This window comes from Protopterus annectens, chromosome 15.part0, assembly GCF_019279795.1.
Source record: "Protopterus annectens isolate FY-2018-M chromosome 15.part0, PAN1.0, whole genome shotgun sequence".
In the NCBI taxonomy this organism is placed as follows: Eukaryota; Metazoa; Chordata; order Ceratodontiformes; family Protopteridae; genus Protopterus; species Protopterus annectens.
Genome location: NC_056749.1, coordinates 379406210 through 379426549, shown reverse-complemented (window position 1 = coordinate 379426549; position 20340 = coordinate 379406210). Strand labels below are relative to the sequence as shown.

The 20340-nt window shown below is 42.2% G+C and overlaps 1 protein-coding gene across 1 annotated transcript in view; it reads left to right on the top strand.

Moving 5' to 3' along the window:
• Window positions 1-19809, top strand: part of RPL36A (ribosomal protein L36a) — a 43887-nt gene extending 24078 nt beyond the window's left edge. The window contains exons 3-5 of the mRNA XM_044057124.1: window positions 16854-16921; window positions 19225-19347; window positions 19740-19809. Of these exons, the coding sequence (XP_043913059.1) occupies window positions 16854-16921; window positions 19225-19347; window positions 19740-19760 (212 nt within the window). The 3' untranslated portion in view covers window positions 19761-19809. The remainder of the gene's footprint in view (window positions 1-16853; window positions 16922-19224; window positions 19348-19739) is intronic.
• The last annotated feature ends 531 nt before the right edge of the window (window positions 19810-20340 follow it).

Here is a 20340-nt window from a genome sequence, read left to right as displayed (position 1 = left end):
CTATTGTCCTGTTAGCTTGACAAGTCTGATCTGTAAAGCATTATGGATCTTATAAACAGGGCAAATCTTGCTTGTTGAACCTGGTTGACATCTTTGAGACTGTCACCAAGGCCCTAGATGAGGGAAAGTTGATACATACAGCTAACCAAAGCCTTTGACACAATCACCCACTCGGGCATCATCGAAAAGCTAACAACTTGGCGTGTAAAGCCCTGTCTCATCAGGTGGGTGACCAGCTGGCTCACCGATAGGGCCCACAAGGTCAAAGTAGGCACCTCCACAAGCAGACCTGTCACTAGTGGTTGTTCCTCAGGGATTTGTCCTGGGACCCCTGCTGTTTGGCATATACTTCTCAGAGGTCCAGACAAAAGGCCTGTGGCTGACGACTGCAAGATGGGTGCTGTCCTTAACTCCCCAGATAACGTACTGCAAGAGGTCTCAGCAATAAATGACTGATGCCAAAGTCATGGCCTTAAGTTAAATGCAAAAGTGTTATACCACTTGGCAAAAACACGGCCCCTACTGATTACCACATCAATGGCAATACCCCTAGGCACACAACCTGTAAGGAGACCTGGGTACACAGGTTGACGACAGTCTTGCATTCAACCGTCCTGAAAAGCCTTTTACTTGGTTCATCTCATAAGTAAGGGGATTGCATCCAGAAAAAAGTTTACCGCCACCTCTCTCTACTCCTCCCTCATTAGGCCAATAATTGAGTACAACGTACGTTGGTTGGTACCTGTACCTCTCCAATACAACACCAACTAGAAAGGCCCCAAATACCTCACGAAGAGAATCCATGGTATCCAATGCCTGTCCTATGCGGACAGGCTCAAATCACTGTCACTCTACTCTGTGTCATACAGATTGTTCAGAGGTGATCTGTGTCTCGCCTATAGGGCAGTCTCAGACCCTGCCCTAGTAGAGATACTCGACATCGGAAGTCTCAACTCCTGGCACATTCCCCTCTTGAAAGGCCTAAATATAATGTGGCATTAGCAAAAGCTGCTGGAGACACTGGTTGGTCTCAGAGAGGCTGCCCTGTCTCTGGAATAGACTTCTCATACATGTCAGTACCTCACTGACCCTCTTCAAGTGCAGCCTTGATGAAGTGGATGGGAGACCACAGATTTATTCCAGGGGTTCCACCTGTGTCCTTCATTGACGGGGGTGACCGGTGCTGACTGAGGTGTGTGTTTTTTTTGGGATAAACTGTCTGCTAGCTTTGTAAGGGCCTCATGGCTATTAGCTAGTAACCTCCTATGATCCTATAAGTTGCAAATGCAGATTAGCTAAGCATCAATCCTAGTGCCTTGATTTAGCATAGTTAATGCACACAGTTGATGTCCTACTAATGTAGCTTTTTTATCCGTTCAGTTGAAGTTGGTCAAAAGTATCAAACCTCATTTGTAAACTTATGAATGAGGGGTAGGACTTGGTTATTCTAGGAAGCTTGTCTATAGTCATTTCCAAATAGCATCAACGGTGTAATACCGGTTTAGTCTTCCTTATCTGCACCGGAGTTTACAGAATTACTAGATAGAAAGTAGTTTGTAGTATATGAATTCTGTGTATCCTTGGTTAGATGTTGCATTGCAGGTATGTAACACAACTCAACACTGCCTTTCTGGAGCAGTCAAAACATGTGGAATGTACTATGTAAACCTTGTTACTGAATAATGTTCTGCAGTATTTTACCTTTCATGGCATGAATCAAATGCAAAAATGTAATACCTGATCCCTTAGGTATACACAGTAGTGCTTTTATTCTAGTCCCTTAAATTATCTTTTCTAAACTGCTTAACCTTAAACTACATAATTCAATTGCATGTGAAAAGTAAATAGCCATGTTGTCACTGTCTAGTGACAGGATAACTTGTTTGCTATATCGATTTCTACAGCGCATTGTAATCTGAAGTTTTTAGCTTTCAGTGCAATATGTATCAGATGTTCTGAATTACTGAAAATCTTGAGTGCATTACCCAAGTGGTCCGTTTTAAGGTTCTGAAAATTGTCCATTGGCAATATGCCATTGAGTACATATGTGTTTGAGAAGTTGGTTCACAGATTTCTAGCCCAGAAGATTTAGCTTGTGGGTGATGTGACTACAGTTCTCTCTCAACTGTCCAGATTTTGACTTAATGTTTTGATTTGTTCCTTACAAAATGTGTGGTTTTCTGGTAAATTACTGAGGATTGAAGGCTCTAAGTAATAGACTTCTAGTTTCAAAACTTTGTATCCGTCCTAAAATACATAATGCAAACCTGTTCTAGCAATTTTCTAAGTTTGTAGGAGCAGTATTTGAAATCTGTCCCTATTTTTGGGCCTTTGTTGTCACCCCCCCCCCCCCAATTATTTTTGGCGTTGTCCAAATTTTTTGCACTGAGAGGTTGAGTGGTATGCTCGGGTTGCTTCCAGGAATGAGAACTTTTTTTTTTTAGGTCGTAAGCTTTACCTTTGACAACTTGAACTGTTGGTGTGGTCTTGCATTTGGAATTCTGGTACTTGCATTCGGAATTCTGGTATTAGTGTCCTGAAGTCACTTATCCATACTTCAAAAACAATATTTCAGCATACTTGCTGAATGCCACTGGCGCTCCTTGTTGGGTTCATGTTATTACACACAGCATAGTAGTGCTAACTTTGCAAGTCTTCACTGTTGGGGATTTTTAGCTAGGTTCTCAGGTTTACTCCTACCTCGCAAACATGTTGTAGGTGAATGGGCAGTCCTCCTTATTGCTGTGGGGGGGGTGAATATTGTTACAGATTGGTAGTCTTTCCAGCCTGCTTTCTTTGCCTCGTGCCAGTTGATTTGCCATGATGGATCCAGTTCCCCCGCTGCACTGAATATAAGCAGGTATATATGAATGTTGACTCTAGAGAGAGAATTTTTTTCAACCACTAAGGAGCTAAAATCGCTTTAAGGATCTCTCTAGTATCAAAAATGGCATCATGAACCTCTGTGATTTGCACCTGTACATAGATTTATCAGTTTGTCATCTGCATGCTTTAAACTTTAAAGCAAAAGCTTATCACTGCTGTTTCCCAAAACACAGTTCAGTCTCTTCCTTTCTTTGCTGAATACACTCTGTAATTCTAAATTGTTTTCATTTGCCTTCATCTTTACCTGATTTTTTAGGTTTTTTTTTTATTTATTTATTTATTTATTTATTTGTTTATTACTTCTAACGGTGGTGGTGCTGCTGTAGCATTGTCACCTCACAGTAAGACGTCCCGTTTGATTCTCTGCAAGAGCGTCTTCTGTGTGGAGATGTGCATGAATGGGTGTATCTTCGTTGAAGGTTGTGCGTCAGGGCCGGCAACTCTGCACGTAAAAATCTACTGCCAATCATTAGCGGACCGGAGTTCCGCTGTGGCGACCCCTAACCAGGAAAAGCCGAAAGACCCAACCCAACAACTTCTAACATACCCTTCTGATCAGAGTTGGCATTGTGTTGGTCATGTACAGTCTATGCTGGATAATTTTGTTTTCATTTTCAAGTTCATTAATGGTTTAGTAATGGCTGCTGCCAGCAGAAAGGCAGAGCCCTTAATTCAGTAATAGTAAGACAGTTCAAATTGTACAGCTAATTATTTTCTGCACTCCCGTTTGTTACTTGGGTTGACCATCAAATGACTTCAGTGTCTGCACTCATGCAGTTTCATTCACACTTTAGGATTTTTAACATTGTTGCAGATTACCTTTTGCTCTGTGCACTGCTGTGGTGTTTCTCTCCACTTATGTTGCTGTACGTAGAAGGTATTTTGAACTTTACAGAAAGCATGGTTGTTTTAAGAAAGTCCTGTTTATTTTGTAGTCTGTGCCCTCTCCATTAGTGATGGGAGTTCATTCTGCTGTCTGGTGAATGTCTGGACATTTTTTGCAGGCGGTCAGCCCGATTACCATTGGCCTATTTTGTCTTTCAGGTGACTTCACTTTTTTGCTGTATGTTGTCTATTGTGGGTCGCAGAGGACTGCTTTGTGGCTAAGCTGTTAGGAGGATGCACTGATTTGCTTTTGCCTGTAATTCCCTGAATGTTTTTTTTTTTTTTTTTCTGTGTGTGTGCATGTTAAGAGTCCTAGGATGGGTGGTGATAAAATACAGCCGTTAACACTTCACGGATTCATTCAGTTAATGTAAGTTGAAATTATTTTCTGGTGGTGGTTATTTTACGGCAAGTATCTCGGCTAGAATCTGAGCAGCAGAACTGAATTTGATTGTTGATATGTAGAGGTTATGGGAAGCAGCCACTGGGTTGTGTGTGGGGAGCTTTAAAGATGTGAGTTTCATCATTGACTTTTTGCAATTAATTATCATTCAAGTGACAGGATTTAATGTCTGGCCTTGCACTTCTGGCAGCATTTTTTACAAACCCCTTTTGATTGGTGTCAACATGTTTATAGTAGTAGTTGTCCAGATGACTCACTTTTTCATTGCAGCAGCAAAGGATGTCAGTGGATGGCTTGCCATAGCTTGGAAAGTACCAGCCTTGATGTAGTCATTGAGGGGGGTACAAACTAGAACCTTGTGATTTTCCAACAACAGATCTGTTCAAATCTCCTTTTAAAATGTCCGAAATGTGGAACCGTGTCTCATGAAGTCTGTTATGGAAAATGGAAAAGGGTAATGGGTCAGCTGAGGAAAGTGGCTTGAGGTAGGACATAGAAGGTAAAGGATAGTAAGTGCTCTGTAACAATCTAGGAGTTTGGGGTTTTTAACAATCCTGTCAATCGTTTAACCTGTGGTGAATGTTAAACTTGATGCCTTCGTGAACTGCTTTTAGATTGGAGGTGGGGCTGGACTGGCTTTATGCAGAAGGCATTGCTTGAGAATTTCACTTTTATGTTGGAGAAGGGTGCTTAACATGAAGAGGAAGGCTCGGTTGTAAACATTTACAGTCACTTTGCTTGTTGTGAGACTATCAGGGAAGTGACAAGGAGATGGGAGATTTGTTTTTGTGTACAAGGCATTCACTCTGCCTTAGAGCAATGCAAAGCGTTCTGAAGGCTACCTCGTGAGAATGCCAAGCTGAATAAACAAGTATAACAGGGGAAGGAAAAATGATACAAGTGCTGTGTTTTTTTTTTTTTTTTTTTTATATATATAAACTGCAATGAAACAAAATGTCCTCTTGTAGGAGTAGTTCATAGGTGTGTACTAGGTTAATGGCCCTGGAGCCTTTTCAAGCCTAGCCCATAGGATTACCCTGGCATCGTGCCACCCGACCTTAGTTCCCAGTGCCTCTGTCTAGTAGAGCCACTGTTGTGATCCCTGGGGTGACTTTTCTATTTCCCATCCACTCAAAGATTTCTCTTGAAGAGGGCCAGTGGCATGCTCTGTTTGACATTTATGGGAAGTCTATTCCATAGCATGGGCAGTCTCTGGGTTATGAACCTTTTCCTCCAGCTTGTTCTGTTGGTTGTGGTAATGAAGTTGCGGTCTCTGGAGCATGTGGTGTGGGGGGATTGGGATTTCTTGATGTAGCATTTCTGTAGCATTTGTAACGGACCCGAGTCAGACCAAGTCAAGCAGAGATTGCCTCTAAGGCGAGATGAGACAGACAGTAGGAGTTTTTTGAGTCTATCCATATAGGATAAGTGTTTAAGGCCTAGAATCCTCTTTGTGCGGTACTTTTTGCAGCCTCTCCAGTTGTTGCAGGTGTCTGAGGTACATGCCAAATGGGGCATTGTACCATTGGTCTAATGAGGGAAGAGTAGAGGGAGGAGACACTGACCTCTTCCTGGATGCAAAACCCTTACTAATGAGATGTGCTACGTAGGACTTTCGTGGCAATGTGGTGGTCAAGAGTGGCCATGTTCAATAATAGCCTTGCATCAGGCTTTGTGCCCACTGAATGGCGCACAGCAACAGTTATCCCACTCCACAAAGTGGGAGCCAAAACTGATCCCGGGAACTATAGACCTATTAGCCTGACGAGCCTGCTCTGCAAAGCCATGGAATATATCATGGAACTCCTAAACAAAGTCATTGGTAACCTCCAAACTCTGGATCCCACCCAGTTCGGGTTTGTGAAAGGCAGATCATGCCTCCTGAACCTGATTGACTTCTTTGAGGCAGTCACCAAAACCATAGATAAGGGTAAGGTGGTTCACACAGCCTACCTTGACCTCGCCAAGGCTTTCAACACCTTCCCCCCATTCTGGAATTGTAGCTAAACTCAAACTAGGCATAAATCCCTACGTCACAAGATGGGTTGCCAACTGGCTCACTGACAGAACCCACACTGTAAAAGTTGCAGACTCCAAGTCCTGACCTCAAACCAGTGACAAGTGGAGTACCACAGGGTTCCCTCCTGGGACCGCTCCTGTTGGCCTGTACTTCATAGAAGTAGATACCAAACACAGAAGGCCTCTGGCTAATGAAGTTCGCAGATGACTGCAAACTAGGAGCCATAGTAAAGTCCCCAAATGATGTCAACATCCTACAGAAGGGCCTCTCTGAGACAGATGCCTGGTGTCAGAGCCATCGCCTCAAGCTCAATGCCAAAAAGTGCAGTGTCATCCCCTTTGGTAAAAACTCTGTACCCATGAACTACCACATAGGCAGCAATCTACTTAACACTGAATGTGTGATGAGACCTTGGGACCCAGGTGGACAGTAGTCTCTCCTTTGATAGTCACATCGCCACAGTAGTCAAGAAGTCCTTCTACGTGGCACACGTCATCATAAAAGGGTTCTCATCCGGGGGAAAAGAGGTCATCGTTCCCCTCTACTCGACACTCATTAGACCCACTATAGAGTACAATGCCCCTTTTGGAATATACCTCGCAAGACATCTGCAGCAGCTGGAAAGGCCACAGAAGTACCTCACAAAGGGGATTACTGGACTCAAATGCCCTACACTGACCGCCATAAAAAACTCCAGCTTTACTCCGTAGCATATCGCTTACTCAGAGGTGATATCTGCCTAACATATAAAGCTATGTCAAACCCAGTGCTGTTGGACATGCTACACCTAAAGAAATCCCAATCCCTCCGAGCTATACGCTCTAGGGACCTAAACCTAGTCACCACAATAAACAGGACATGCTGGAGGGATAGATTCCTATCCCAGAGACTTCCCATACTCTGGAACAGCCTACCCATCTATGTCAAGTAAAGTTCTTCATTAGCACTCTTCAAGAAAAATCTTGAGTGGATGGGAAATAGGAAATACACCCCGGGGATCACTTCTGTGTCTCTGCTCGACAGTGGCACAGGAAAATAACTTTCTTGGGTGGCGTAAGCCAGGGAACCTTGTTGGCTAGGCTTGCGTATGCCCTTGGGCCGATAGCCTAGTACCTACCTATGAACCTATGTGGTGGTCAAGAGAGGTTGCTGTCACCCTGTGTTCCCAGATCTCTTGTAACTCCTGTGTTCAGTGGACTACCATCTATGTAGTAATTCGTGGGAGATGGGTTTTTCCCAAAGGGAATGGTTCTGACACCAGTTGTTGGTATCAGTGAGGCTTCTGTAGGATGTCAACATCACTTGGGGAGTTAATAGCTCCCAACTTGCAATAGTCTGCAAGCTTTGTCAGCTAGAGTCCCTTCATGTTGGCCTGGACTTAAAGTAGATACCAAACAGGAGAGAGCCGAACCCTGTGGGACTCCACTTATGACAGGTCAGCAGTCTGAGTTGGAGTCGGCTACTTTCGCACTGTGGATTCTACCTGTGAGCCAGTTTGCAACCCACCTAGTGATAATAATAGGGGTTGTTGCCTAGCTTGGTGAGTTTTTCTAGGATTCCCGAGTGAGGAATGGTATCAGAGGTCTTTGCCAGATGAAGGTAGGCTGTATGGAACCACCTTACCTTCATCCATAGATCTGGTGACTGACTTAAGTCGACCAGGTTGAGCAGTCATGATCTACCCTTGACAGAACCAAACTGTGTGGGATCCAGAGTTTGAAGATTCCCTATATCCTTGTTTATTAGGTCCGTGGTAATGCATTCCATAGCTTTGCATATCAGACTCATCAGGCTAATGGGGCGATAGTTCCCAAGGTCTGTAGTTGCTCCTCCTTTGTGGAGAGGGATGACTGTAGCAGTGCGCCATTTCGTAGGGACAAAGCCTGAGGTGAGGCTGATTGAACAGGGTACACTTATGAGGTGCCAGTTCACTCCGTAGTTCATGTAGAACACAGCCAGGGATATTGTCAGGTCCCATAGAATCTGTATTTCTTGGCCTTGGACAGTGCTGTTTTAACCTGTGCAGTAGTAATACTGGGTGTCTGGCAATCTACTGGTATTGTGGTTTGTACTTTGGTGTGTGTGAGAGCGGTAAAGTTGGCACTGAATGTGTGTCGTCCAGTATATTGGCAATATCTGTTGGTTTGGTGTAGGAGGTACCATTGTGTAGTACCTCACAGCAAATCTGGGTATTGCAGTGGAGATTCTTTACATAACTATCGAAGGCCTTGAGGTTGTCTTTACTATCTGCTGCAATTATGTTTTCATACGAAGCTTTTGAGGATTTGATGCGGGATCTCAACTTTTTGTTGAAGCTGATAAGGATCTCAACTTTTTGTTGAGGCTGATAAGGGAGTTTTTTCCAGTCTTGGGACATCACCTTATTCAGCATCAGCTTCCTCCTCCTGTTGTGGAGTTTGTTTATGGCAGGGGGCCACCGGATTGGCTTCCTTTTTTGGAGAATAGCATCTTGGTTCTGTTGGGTATGGTGAGATCCATGCGTTTGTGTATTGTGTTCGTACAGTGCATTGGTGTATGATTCAACGGTTATGCAACTATTCTCCATTTGCATGGGTGCCGTGAAGTTTTTCGTGGTGGTTATCTTTGCGGGGGTGGGGTGGGAGGGATGTCGATTTCCAGGATGATTCGTTTGTGGTCGTGTCTAACCAGGGAGGAGTTGACTGTTGCTGTAGAGCAGCGGTTGCTCATGTTAGTAATGACCGGGTCAATGATTTTGCTATCTCTAATGGGGGTAAGAACGAGCTGGTCCAAGAAGTAATTAATTCCAGGAAACTGGCAATTGTATTGGTACATAAGTAGTTTTCTCAGTTAATGGAGGGGTAGTTGAAGTCGCCCAGTATGAGTGTTAGGTTAGACCCAAATTTTCTCCAGGGTGCTTAGGAACATGGAGTGAGTGTCTTGTTGCATGGTTGGGGACCTATAGCAGGTGACTACCTGAATCGCTGTCTTACCCCGTGATATGTTGTCCTATCTCACAGTAATTCTTGCTGCTTATGTTCGGAGCCGTGAACTGCTCTGACTTTGCCTCGAGAGCTTCCAGTGGCTCGAGGCTAACCCCTATTCCATGATGCTCTGGGCCACATCCCCAGATTTCGTTTGCCACTCAAGCGATCGAGAACTGTTCCTGCTGGCTCATTGGTTTAGTATACGTTTTTTCGGTCTATTTTTTTCTATATACTCTTACTTTTCTAGAGTATTAGTTTGTGTGTTGTCTGCATTAGGGCACCGTAGTTTTAAGTCCCCTTCCCAACCCGGTGAGAGAGTCCATTTAACTTGGAGGGCTCTTGCGGCCCATTTTAAGTTAGATGGCCATTTCCCACGTGTTTACTTGTCTGTTTAGAAGTCAGAATTAGTTTTAAGTTAGAGGATTCTTCTTTCCCACTTTTTTCTTAATTAAAAAAAAAAAAAAAAAATAGTTTCCCCCTTTTATAGTTTGCTGTTGGTCTAGTTAAACTGTTTTTGTATACTTATAATTACGGCCTTTTGTTTTCAGAGGTGCATAATGTCCAAAGACAAGGCTAGAGGAACCCAAGGACCATATGCAGTCAGGGTTCAAAAAGTGCAATAGATGCGCACAAAAGATGTCTCTTACGGATGGGCACATGAGTTGCGTCTATTGCCTCTGTGCTGTCCATTTACAGGACCCTTGCACCATATGTCATGGGTTTTAGTAGCAGGGTGCTCCGTGAGCTTAAGAATAAACTGATGGCAAGGGGTTTATTGAAAGGACCTTTTCAGGAAGCTTTAGTTAACTCAGATCTCCAAATCTTCCTCCCCTTCTTCAACCCAGTATAAATCATCCAAAAGACCAGCTACGACTGCTCCAGTTTCGGAGCCACCAAAAAAGATTGTGTCATCGGAACAGAGGGCTCTCTACTCCAATAGACCTGGAACTTCTGTCTGCTCTATAGACACTCTTGGCGCTGAATAAGAAGTATTGATGAGTCTGTCTCCTTTATTGGAGCCAATATCTCTGCTGAGATCTCCTATTAATAAAGGCAGATCTTCTTTGTCCACCTGTTCTTCCAGGAGTTTCTGATGATGTGGAGCAGGTGGTGAAGAGATTGCTTTGAACATCGGCTCTGGCTAAAATTTTGTCTCCAGACCCAAAGGAATCTGAGTCATCCCATTCAATGCTTGCCTCGGTTCCTCGTGTGTGTGTGTGTGTGTGTGTGTGTGTGTGTGTGTGTGTGTGTGTGTGTGTGTGTGTGTCTGTGTGTGTGTATGTATATATGTATATATATGTGTATATGTGTATATGTATATGTATATGTATATATGTGTATATATATGTATATGTGTGTATATATATATATATATATGTGTATATATGTATATGTATATATATATATATATATATGTGCGTGTATATATAGATAGATACAGATATATATATATATATATATATATGTATATGTATATATATATATATATATATATATATATATATAATATATCTGTGTGTATATATGGAGATAGATATGTGTGTGTATGTGTGTGTGTATATATATATATATATATATATATGTACATATATGTATATATATATTGTGTGTATGTATGTATGCGTATATATATGTGTATATATATATATATATGTATATATATCATGTGTATGTGTGTGTATGTATATGTCTATATGAATGTGTGTGTATATATAGCAAAGCCGCCAAGTATAAGAACAAGACATCACTGAGGGACGGCGAGAACAAAATGCAGTCCCCAAGGCGAGCAGTCTCAAGCAAATTTAATAAATGCAGAAGCTTAGTTGACTGTCACTGATATCAGATTAAGTGCCAGATGTAGGATTTCTGTCCAGATGTTTATTAAATCAGTCACATCTGGGCCACAAAGAGCAACTAGATACTGATGCTGTCTCACAGAATTGTAACTTCTACTGTACTATAAAGGAAAACTTGCCTCTGGGATTCAGATAACCCAAAAAGCTGTGCCTCACACATTGGAAGGCTGGCTTCAGAAGAGGGTAGACAACCCCCGCTATGAAGCCAACTGAACAGGATCTACATGGTGACCAGAAATATCAAGCATATAACAGCACTACAGTTTTAACTATCAGTAAAACATTGGCTGTTGGTGAAGCACCCACCAAGAGGAGAAAATGCTGAGAGAAGAAAGGAGCCACTTTTGAGATTTTTAAGTATTTTTCTTCAGATTATTTAAGATTTCTGCATTGCCGCCTACTTTTTGGCATTTTCCAGCTTGCTAAACTTGATATCTGTATTGGGAATTGTATTTAGAACACATCTAGAGCCTGTTTACTGCATTTCCTGTGTTGCACTTATTTTAAAATCGTTTTTTTTTCTTAAAACTTGCATTTTACCTGTCACTGGCCTAGTACTCGTGTGGGGTCATTTATTGCACTGTTCTGACTTGTTGCTACTTGTGTATATCTGCTATCTTTAAACAAAACAAAAAAATCTCGCTTTTTTCCCCACTTTCTGAAATTTAAAAAATTCAGTTACAGATGTGCTGTTCTGAACTGTTTGTAAGTTTCTTGGAGGCAATTGCTTGCTTGGGCTAAAGGGAAGTCTCTGTGTTGATCAGTGGTAAACACTGAACAGCCTGCCTGTCCCTGTGGGAGTGGTTACTGCCTAGAAACTGTAGTTTTATTGGCCATTTTGGATCAATTCCAAACTCCGTGATCCCCCTCTTTTGCACGTTTATGCGCATAGCGCAGCATCGGGCAGCGCTGCTTAATCAGGTTTAGACTATTCCCGGCTCCACAAAGTCTTCTCTTCACTTTTCCCTTAGAACTGTTCCAAATCTCAAAGTAAGCACTCTATTTTCCTTCTAAAAACCCAGCAGTAGGTAGGATAAGTGTCTTCTAAGTAAGCACTAATAAACTAAAGCACTACACCCTCTTATACTCCCTTTAAGTACTTGGTTCCTCCCTATTGGTCCTTTTTGATAGTCAAAAAGTAATTCCTTAAACTATTCTGGCATGCCCAAAAGTAATTCCTTAAACTATTCTGGCATGCCTAAAAGTCAGTTTCAGGTTTACTCTCCAGTTCAGCTGGTGAATATGGGAATCTTGAGGCAATGTTACAACTGCCTTCTGCACACAGACCACCCTCTCCTCTTCCCAACAAGCTCAAATATATGTGAGAGATGCAACTATATAGCCAAACTGGAGGCTGAGCTCTCTCAACATAGTACTGGCACGGTCAGTCTGGAGGAGAAGGTGATCACACACACCACAAATCCAGTCTCGCATAGACCTATCGCAACAACAAACCAAACACAAAAACATACTCGGAGGCTCTAAATAAAAATCTGCCCAAGCAACAGAGACCTCCAAAGCGGACATCCAAGCAACTGCTACCCCACAACAATATCACATAGTTCACAAAGTCAGTGTGCCACACAGTCACAGCCCTTAAGGCTAAACAGCACACCTAATACACTTGTAATAGGTGACTCTATTGTCAGACACACTGACGTCCCTCTCACCAGGCTGAACAAGGAGAAGGTCACTGTAAGCTGCCTGTCGGGTGCCAGGATCCGCCACATAACACAAGCACTCGGGTCACTCCAAAAGCAAGTACAAATATGACTCCGTCATTGTCCATGCTGGTGTGAATGACCTGAGACGTACCTCCCTAGATTACATGGAGACACATAAAGGAGCTCTCTGATCATGTGGCCCAGGCGGGTATGACCCTGACCTTGAGTAGCATCTTACCCTAACCAAGAATGATACCACAGTATAAAGACAGAGTGATCAATTTCAACAATTGGCTAAAGTATTGGTGTCACTCAAAGGGGATCCAGCGTCTGTTAGCCTGGGATGACATGCTTGACAAGCCACGTTGCTTCGTTGGGGATGGCTTGCACCTGTTACCCCTGGGTTTTCGAAAACTGGCCAAGTCTCTTGCCACCCCCATAGTGCCTTTTTTAGGCAAGGCTCAAAAGACAAACCCACCTCCTTAGACAACACAAGGAAAAAGAAACTAAGGGTAATGCTGCTCAACGCCAAAGTCTAAACCTCAAGATGCATGCACTTGAGGCTCTCCTCAGTATGAAGAATATCGATATCTGTGCAGTAACAAACCTGGTTCAAGGCTCCCGAGAGCACCCCAGCACTACCAGGCTATACCTCATACCATGCTTTTTGGCTCCAAAACTTGGACCAAACCACAAGAGGGGGGGTATCCATATTCATCAGATACCCATACCTCCAGGCTAGTGGCACTGCACGAAGCATCTGAGACCATCCATGTGCAACTAACAGTGGGCAAAACTGCCTTCCAGTTTGTAGCCTGCTACAGACCACCATACACTGGAGAATATGAAGGTCTCTCCAAACACCATTATATTGGGTGACTTTAACTACCCAAACATCGACTGAGAGCACTACTCAAGCCCCAACACCCTAGCCCAATGGTTCCTAGAATTTATAAACTCAAATGCTATGGAACAACTGGTCACCACTCCCACAAGAGGGGAAAACATATTGGACCTGATCATCACCAACATGGGGACTCATGTTCCATACCAGAGGTATACCCCTCATTGGTAAGATCTGACCATAAATTAATCACTGTGGACATCCATATCCCGTCCCCACCCCCAGCAAAGGAAACCATGGTCAAAAACTTCTCAAAAGCAAACTTCCCACTTCTCAAAACCGAGGTGGAATCCTTTAGAGCCCCAGGGCCAGTGGAAAATACGGCCCAAAATGCAGAATCCTTTACAAACGCATTCTATGGATACCTACAGGAATGCATGGATCGTGCTATCCCAAATAAAACCAAGACACACTCCTCCAAAGGCAGGAGACCTGTCTGGTGGACCCCAGCCATAAATAAGCTGTACAACAGAAGGAGGAAGCTACTACATGATGGAGCAAAATCCCTGAAAGGGAAGGCAACTCTAATCAGTACTAGCAAGAAACAACAATCCCTCATAAAATCATCTAAGGCTAGCTTCGAAAGAAAAATTGCACAAGACGCTAAAGATAATCACAAGGCTTTCTTTGGCTATGTCAGAAACCTGGGTGGAAACTCCCAGATATGCTCTGAGTTGGTGCAAAATGACAAAAAAATAACACTGAACCCACAGACATTGCCAACATCTTGGCAGACAGGTTCAGTGCAAACCCCACCCCCAAATGAGCAAATGACTATCCCAACAGAGTGTAGCCTCCCCGACATCTCAGATGCACAGGTGAGAGCTGCCCTCTCCAAAGCAAAAAACACAGCATCAATGGGACTGGACTGTGTCCCGGGCTGCATTTTACATGAGCTCCAAGAACTGAACCCTCACTTAAAGACATTGAGAACCTCCAAACACTGGATCCTACCCAATTTGGCTTTAAGGGCAGATCTTGCCTCTTGAACCTGGTCAGTTTCTTTGAAAGTCACCAAAGCCATAGACTAAGGGAAGGTAGTCCACACAGCCTACCTTGACCTTGTAAACGCCTTTGACACAATACCCCACTCGGGCATCATAAATAAGCTCACCAGCTTAAATATCAACCCCTATGTCACAAGATGGGTTGCAAACTGGCTTAGGGATAGAACCCACATGGTCAGAGTTGCAGGTGCCATGTTAGACTCTAAACCAGTTACAAGTGGCGTCCCACAAGGCTCAGTCCTGGGACCTCTCTTATTCGGTATATATTTCTCTGAGGTACAGGCTGACACAGGAGGACTATGGCTGACAAAGTTTGCAGATGACTGCAAACTGGGGGCCATAATCGACTCGCTGGCTGACACAAGCATCCTCCAAAAAGGTCTCTGAGACAGATAACTGGTGCCAGAGCCATGCCCTAAAGCTAAATGCCAAAAAGTGCATAAGTCATCCCCTTTGGGAAAAGCAAAGTGCCCACAAATTACCACATAGGTGGTAATCCATTAAGTACGGAAGAAGTAATTAGGGATTTGGGGACCCAAGTAGATTGCAATCTCTCCTTTGACAATCACATTGCCAAAGTGGTTAGAAAGACCTTCTATATAGCCCACCTTATCACGAAGGGCTTCACATCTAGATAGAGAGGTCATTGTGCCCCTCTACTCATCAAGCCCATAATTGAATACAATGCCCCATTTGGGATGTACCTTACCCGACACCTGCTACAACTAGAAAGACCCCAAAAGTACCTCACCAAGAGGATCAAGAGACTCTGACAGATGCCCTACGCAGTTAGGCTAAAGAAACTCCAGCTCTACTCAGTTGCTTACCGCCTACTCAGAGGCGATCTGTGCCTGACTTATAAAGCCATGTCCAACCCAGAATTAATGGACATGCTCCACCTCAAGAAATCCAAATCCATCAGAACTACAAACTCCAGTGACTTAAACCTCAGCACAGAAATAAATAGAACATACTGGAGGGACAGATTCATATCCCAGAGGCTCCTCTCACTCTGGAACAAAATCCCAATCCATGTCCGACAGAGCCCCTCAATGACCCTCTTCAAAAAGAATCTTGACGTTTGGATGGGAGAGAGTAAATTTACCCCTGGGATCTCTTCTGTGTCACTGCTAGACAGAGGCACGGTAAACTAACCTTAAATGGGCTATCTTCTGTGACCTACTATACAGAGGCACAGTCAACTAATCCAAGAAGGGTGGCGAAAGCCAAACACACTCTGGCTAGGCTTGCAAATGCCCTAGGGGCAGATAGCCTAGTATCAAGTATCAGCCTAAGAAAACAAAATGTAGATACAAGAAAAGCAATCTCAAGCAAATTAATAAATGCAGCATTTTGTTAACTAAAACAAAATACAGACACAAGCAATCTCAAGCAAATTAATAAATGCAGCAGTTTAGTTGACTATCACTGATAACAGATTAAGTTGGCAATATAGTTTTAAAATGAGAGATTTCCTCTTGAGTTCATTTTTCCTTCAGCTGTGCTGCTGGGATATTTGCTTACTTCGGAGGAAAATGAACCCATCCCATTCACTTAAGAGTAACTGGTTTACGAAAGTTCACTCTTATGCTCCCAGCTACACTGACTGTAACTTTTTAAAGCTATTTCTTTATTTTGTGAAGATCTTATCGTTCCAAAATGCAAATTACATATCCAGTGATCGGAGCTAAAGAAGCTCTTTAAGGGCTGCGTCCAGGGAGCGTAGACAGTATGGAAGAGAAAGTCAGGGCTAATGGCATTCTAAAATGAAGTCTTGAAAGGGTAGTTGCAGTGGATTTGGTAAGTAGCCAACTAGTTGAAGGATCATAGTTCAGGTAGGGTTGGGAGGCTGGAATTCTTTCCATGGTTAGTTGAGTGGCTGGAACTTTTTTTTTTTTTTTCATGGTTAGTTGAATGTAGCTCAGAAAGTTTCTCTGTAGTAAATCTGTTGCATGTGGCTGGGCATTACAATATTGTCATACTAATAAGCTGCTTTTTACCATTGTCATAATGTGGTTAAGATAGTAGTTTTATGTACAGAGATTATCGAATGCCTGCATAAACTTGACAGCAGTACTTTGGCATAAGTGCAGCTATTCATTTAGAATTTTTTTTTTTTTGTATATGCATTTGTTTTGGTCTTTATCCCTAATTGGAGATCATGTATTGGTGTGTAGTGCATCTGCTGGCTGTTGGGCAATAAGTCGATGCTATTCAGATTTGCTTGTATGGAGTAATAGTTAAACTGTGTTTTCTTACCAGGTAAACGTCGTTACGACAGAAAGCAAAGTGGTTACGGTGGTCAAACGAAGCCTATTTTCCGAAAAAAGGTACAGTTAAGATTTTTTTCCCTAACATTCCATAGTGATTATGTGCACGTCGTAAGAGATAGAAAATGACATTAGTCCAACCATGTAGCATATACCTTATTTGGACTTTTGCATGTAAACATGTCTCAGTTGATGCATGTACGCACTAGCAAAGTAATTTGTATAGATTTTGTTTTACTTTTTTTTATCGGTTTACTTTATTTGCATAAATTGATAACTACTTGCTATTTATGTAATGTACATCCCCTTTTTATATGGTGGATTCATAGGGATGATGGTATATCTGTTTAAAAATCATCAGATGATAGGGCATTTTGCTGCACTGGGGTTATGTCGGCCATCGAATGAGCTAACCATACAACGGCTGAGCGTTGAAAGTTCACACCCCTCCTTTCTCTCTTTCCACCTGTCTCGTACTCCTTTAAATGTCTTTGTGGATTCCCCATCCGTTATCTGTTCTGGTAGTTCATTGCATGAGTTTTCAGCCCTCACTATGAAAAGTATTTTTGGAGACTTGGAGTATTTGACCCCTGTAATTTGCAGCCTTCCTCTTACTTTCTTTTCAGGATGACTTTACTCCTCCCTGCTGTGATATAACACTTCTCCGTCCCATGATCTTTCTGGTAGCATTCCTCTAGATTCCTTTCAACAGTCCAGTATCCTTTATCTTGCTCCTTGTAAGTCTTCAGCTGTATGCGGTACTGAAGGTGTGATTTTACCAGGACCATGTAGCGTAGAACCATTGCCTGGTACATTGTCAAACTAGCTGTAGTGTCATAAAACTGGGTTCAGTTTACTGCTTTTTTCTATCCGTAAACCCCTCTGGGTTATTCTAAAGACTCTAATCCTGTATAAATGTCAGCCTTACCCTCCGGGTTCTGCCTATGGCTTTCTCTTCTAGTGTTAAATTCTTTAACTCTTCTGTTTTAAAGATCTGTAGGTGAGGTGGGGTTTGCCACCACACTTGGATTTCGGAGGACTGGGGGTAGTGTTTGTGCTTTACCTCCCCCAAGGTTTGTGCTTTGCCACCCCCAGTGGCATCCAGTTCCCGTTGCACTTCCTCCATGTCTGTCCACTTCTCAGTTTGTCTTGACCTCCCCTCAAAAACATGGCACCATTTTGTTGCTTTCTTTTGTGAAAAATTAGTAAATGTGTTCAGAATCTTTCCCTTTTTCTCCTGTCATTTGTCAGCGTGTTCTGTTGTCTGTATTGTAACATTTTCCATGTACTTACTAAGTTAATAGCAGAAAGATTCTTTTAAAAACCTTATTGATCCTTTCTTCAGACCAGAGTTCCGCTGTGGCGACCCCTAACCGGGAAAAGCCAAAATACGCAAACAGTTGATCCTTTCTTCTTTTGCCTTTCTTGCCTTGGCTTCCTTGTACAGAACTTTCTCTCCAACTCTCTTCTTGTAAGCCCTGTGTCTTGCCCTACATCCCTTAAACCATGTTGGCATTCTGTCTTTTTTGCATTGCTGTTCATCGTCCTAAGGTATTCCCCTCTGTGACCCATTTCAGTAGCTGTTTGACTTCCACAGTTTGCTCTTTGTCTCCTAACTCGTTACCATCTTCCCTAGTGTAGCATAAAGCAGTCTTCTAAAATCTCCAGTGGCCATCTTTCATCTTACCATTGCTGCAAAGTGATACATTCTAGCAAAAGTGCACATGTACAAGAGCTTTCTGTTTGGGGGAGGTTATAAACTTGAAGTCATACTTGTTCCTATGCCATAAAATTGTGATTAGAGCAGTCTTTTTCTGGATAAAGAAGGTGTGGGGGGTTTTGTCTGATGCATTGTAACAACCGATTTGTTATGTAAACAAGCTTGATGTCTCTCCTTCCACCTCCCTTAATCTATAGTTGCTCAAGTTCTTGGGTTAGGCACCGTGTCTTAATGAAGCGGACATTATAGCCTATTCCTGCTTAAGATAGCTGTACTAAGTGAAACTAGTATGCTGTATGCATATGTCCTAGCATCCACCTAGGAAGGTCCCTGTAAATTTGCTGGATGTATGAAGACCCATTTCAAAAGTGAGACATCGTTGATAGAATGTGAAGCTAGCCTTTGCAAGCCCATTGTGAAAATGTCAAATTTCCCAGTTCACAGTTCAATACTCTATTGAACCTTTAGTGTGTATTGTGACGAATAATACTTTGAAAGAAGTTTAACTTTATGTAGCCCAGTTACAAAAGGGCAGTCTACAAAGAGTTTCATAAGTAATGAAGGAATGTATTGAGTGCATGTCTCATTTCCTTGAAGCAGTTTTTTGCTTGACTAGAGCTCGTTTTGTATTGCACCTTTTCAGGCTAAAACCACAAAAAAAATTGTATTGAGACTTGAGTGTGTGGAGCCGAACTGCAGGTCCAAAAGAATGCTGGCCATTAAGAGATGCAAGCACTTTGAGCTGGGAGGAGACAAGAAGAGAAAGGTAACTTGCTTTATGATAACAGATGTCAGGCTTTTACTTAAGCAGGTGTACCTCTTGGTATTTCAGTATGTTATGGGCATTTTTTTTCTTTCACCCCACACTGGGTGTTTCACGTTGCTTAAAGTGAATGTCCAACTGCATAGTGAAGCATTTGAAACTGTTCCATCACAATGTTTAGCTTCTGTGCATGGTCAAAGTAGTTAATGTAAAGGTTTTTTCCGTAGATGGCTACGTAGAAGCTAGTCTTCATGTGTGCATTTTAATCAAATTAAGTTATTTTTAGTTTCACTGTTTGCTTTGGCAAGTTCAAAGGTGTTGTATTGGAGACCAGTTTGTGTTTAAAAACCAAGTCCTTTTTACCTTTACTGATGATGCTTATTTTCTCTTTACAGGGCCAGGTGATCCAGTTCTAAGCTGCATTTTTTGTCTTTGGAAATTTTCAATAAAGTCATTAAAATGGAATGAGATTTGTGGTTAACGTTCTTTTTCCAACAAAAACAATACACCCTCATGATTGGTACACCAAGCTAGTTAAGACATTTAAAAAAATGGACAGAGTTTAGTGGCAAATGTTGAATTTGTAAAATGTGTTAACTGGCACCTGTAATATTGTACTTTAAGACTACAGTCTTGACCATGTTGTCTTGAAAACATTACAACTTCAGTGCACATCCTTGATTAGCCAAAGTTGACAGTAACCTTGATAAAGAAGCTGCAGCAGTGTTTTAACTTTATGTAGTTTTTGCTAACTTTATGGGTGTTTGAAACAATATATCTTTGTTCAGATCCCCCCATTTTTATTTATTTATATATATAGATATATATATATATATATATAGATATATATATAGATATAGGTATATAGATATATATAGATATAGATAGAATATTTAGATATATATATTTACAGTTGTAGGATTTGCAGACCAGTTACTGAGGCAGAGAAATGTTTAGCTGACTTGTACACGGAAATGTATTAGGTTCATAGGTTCA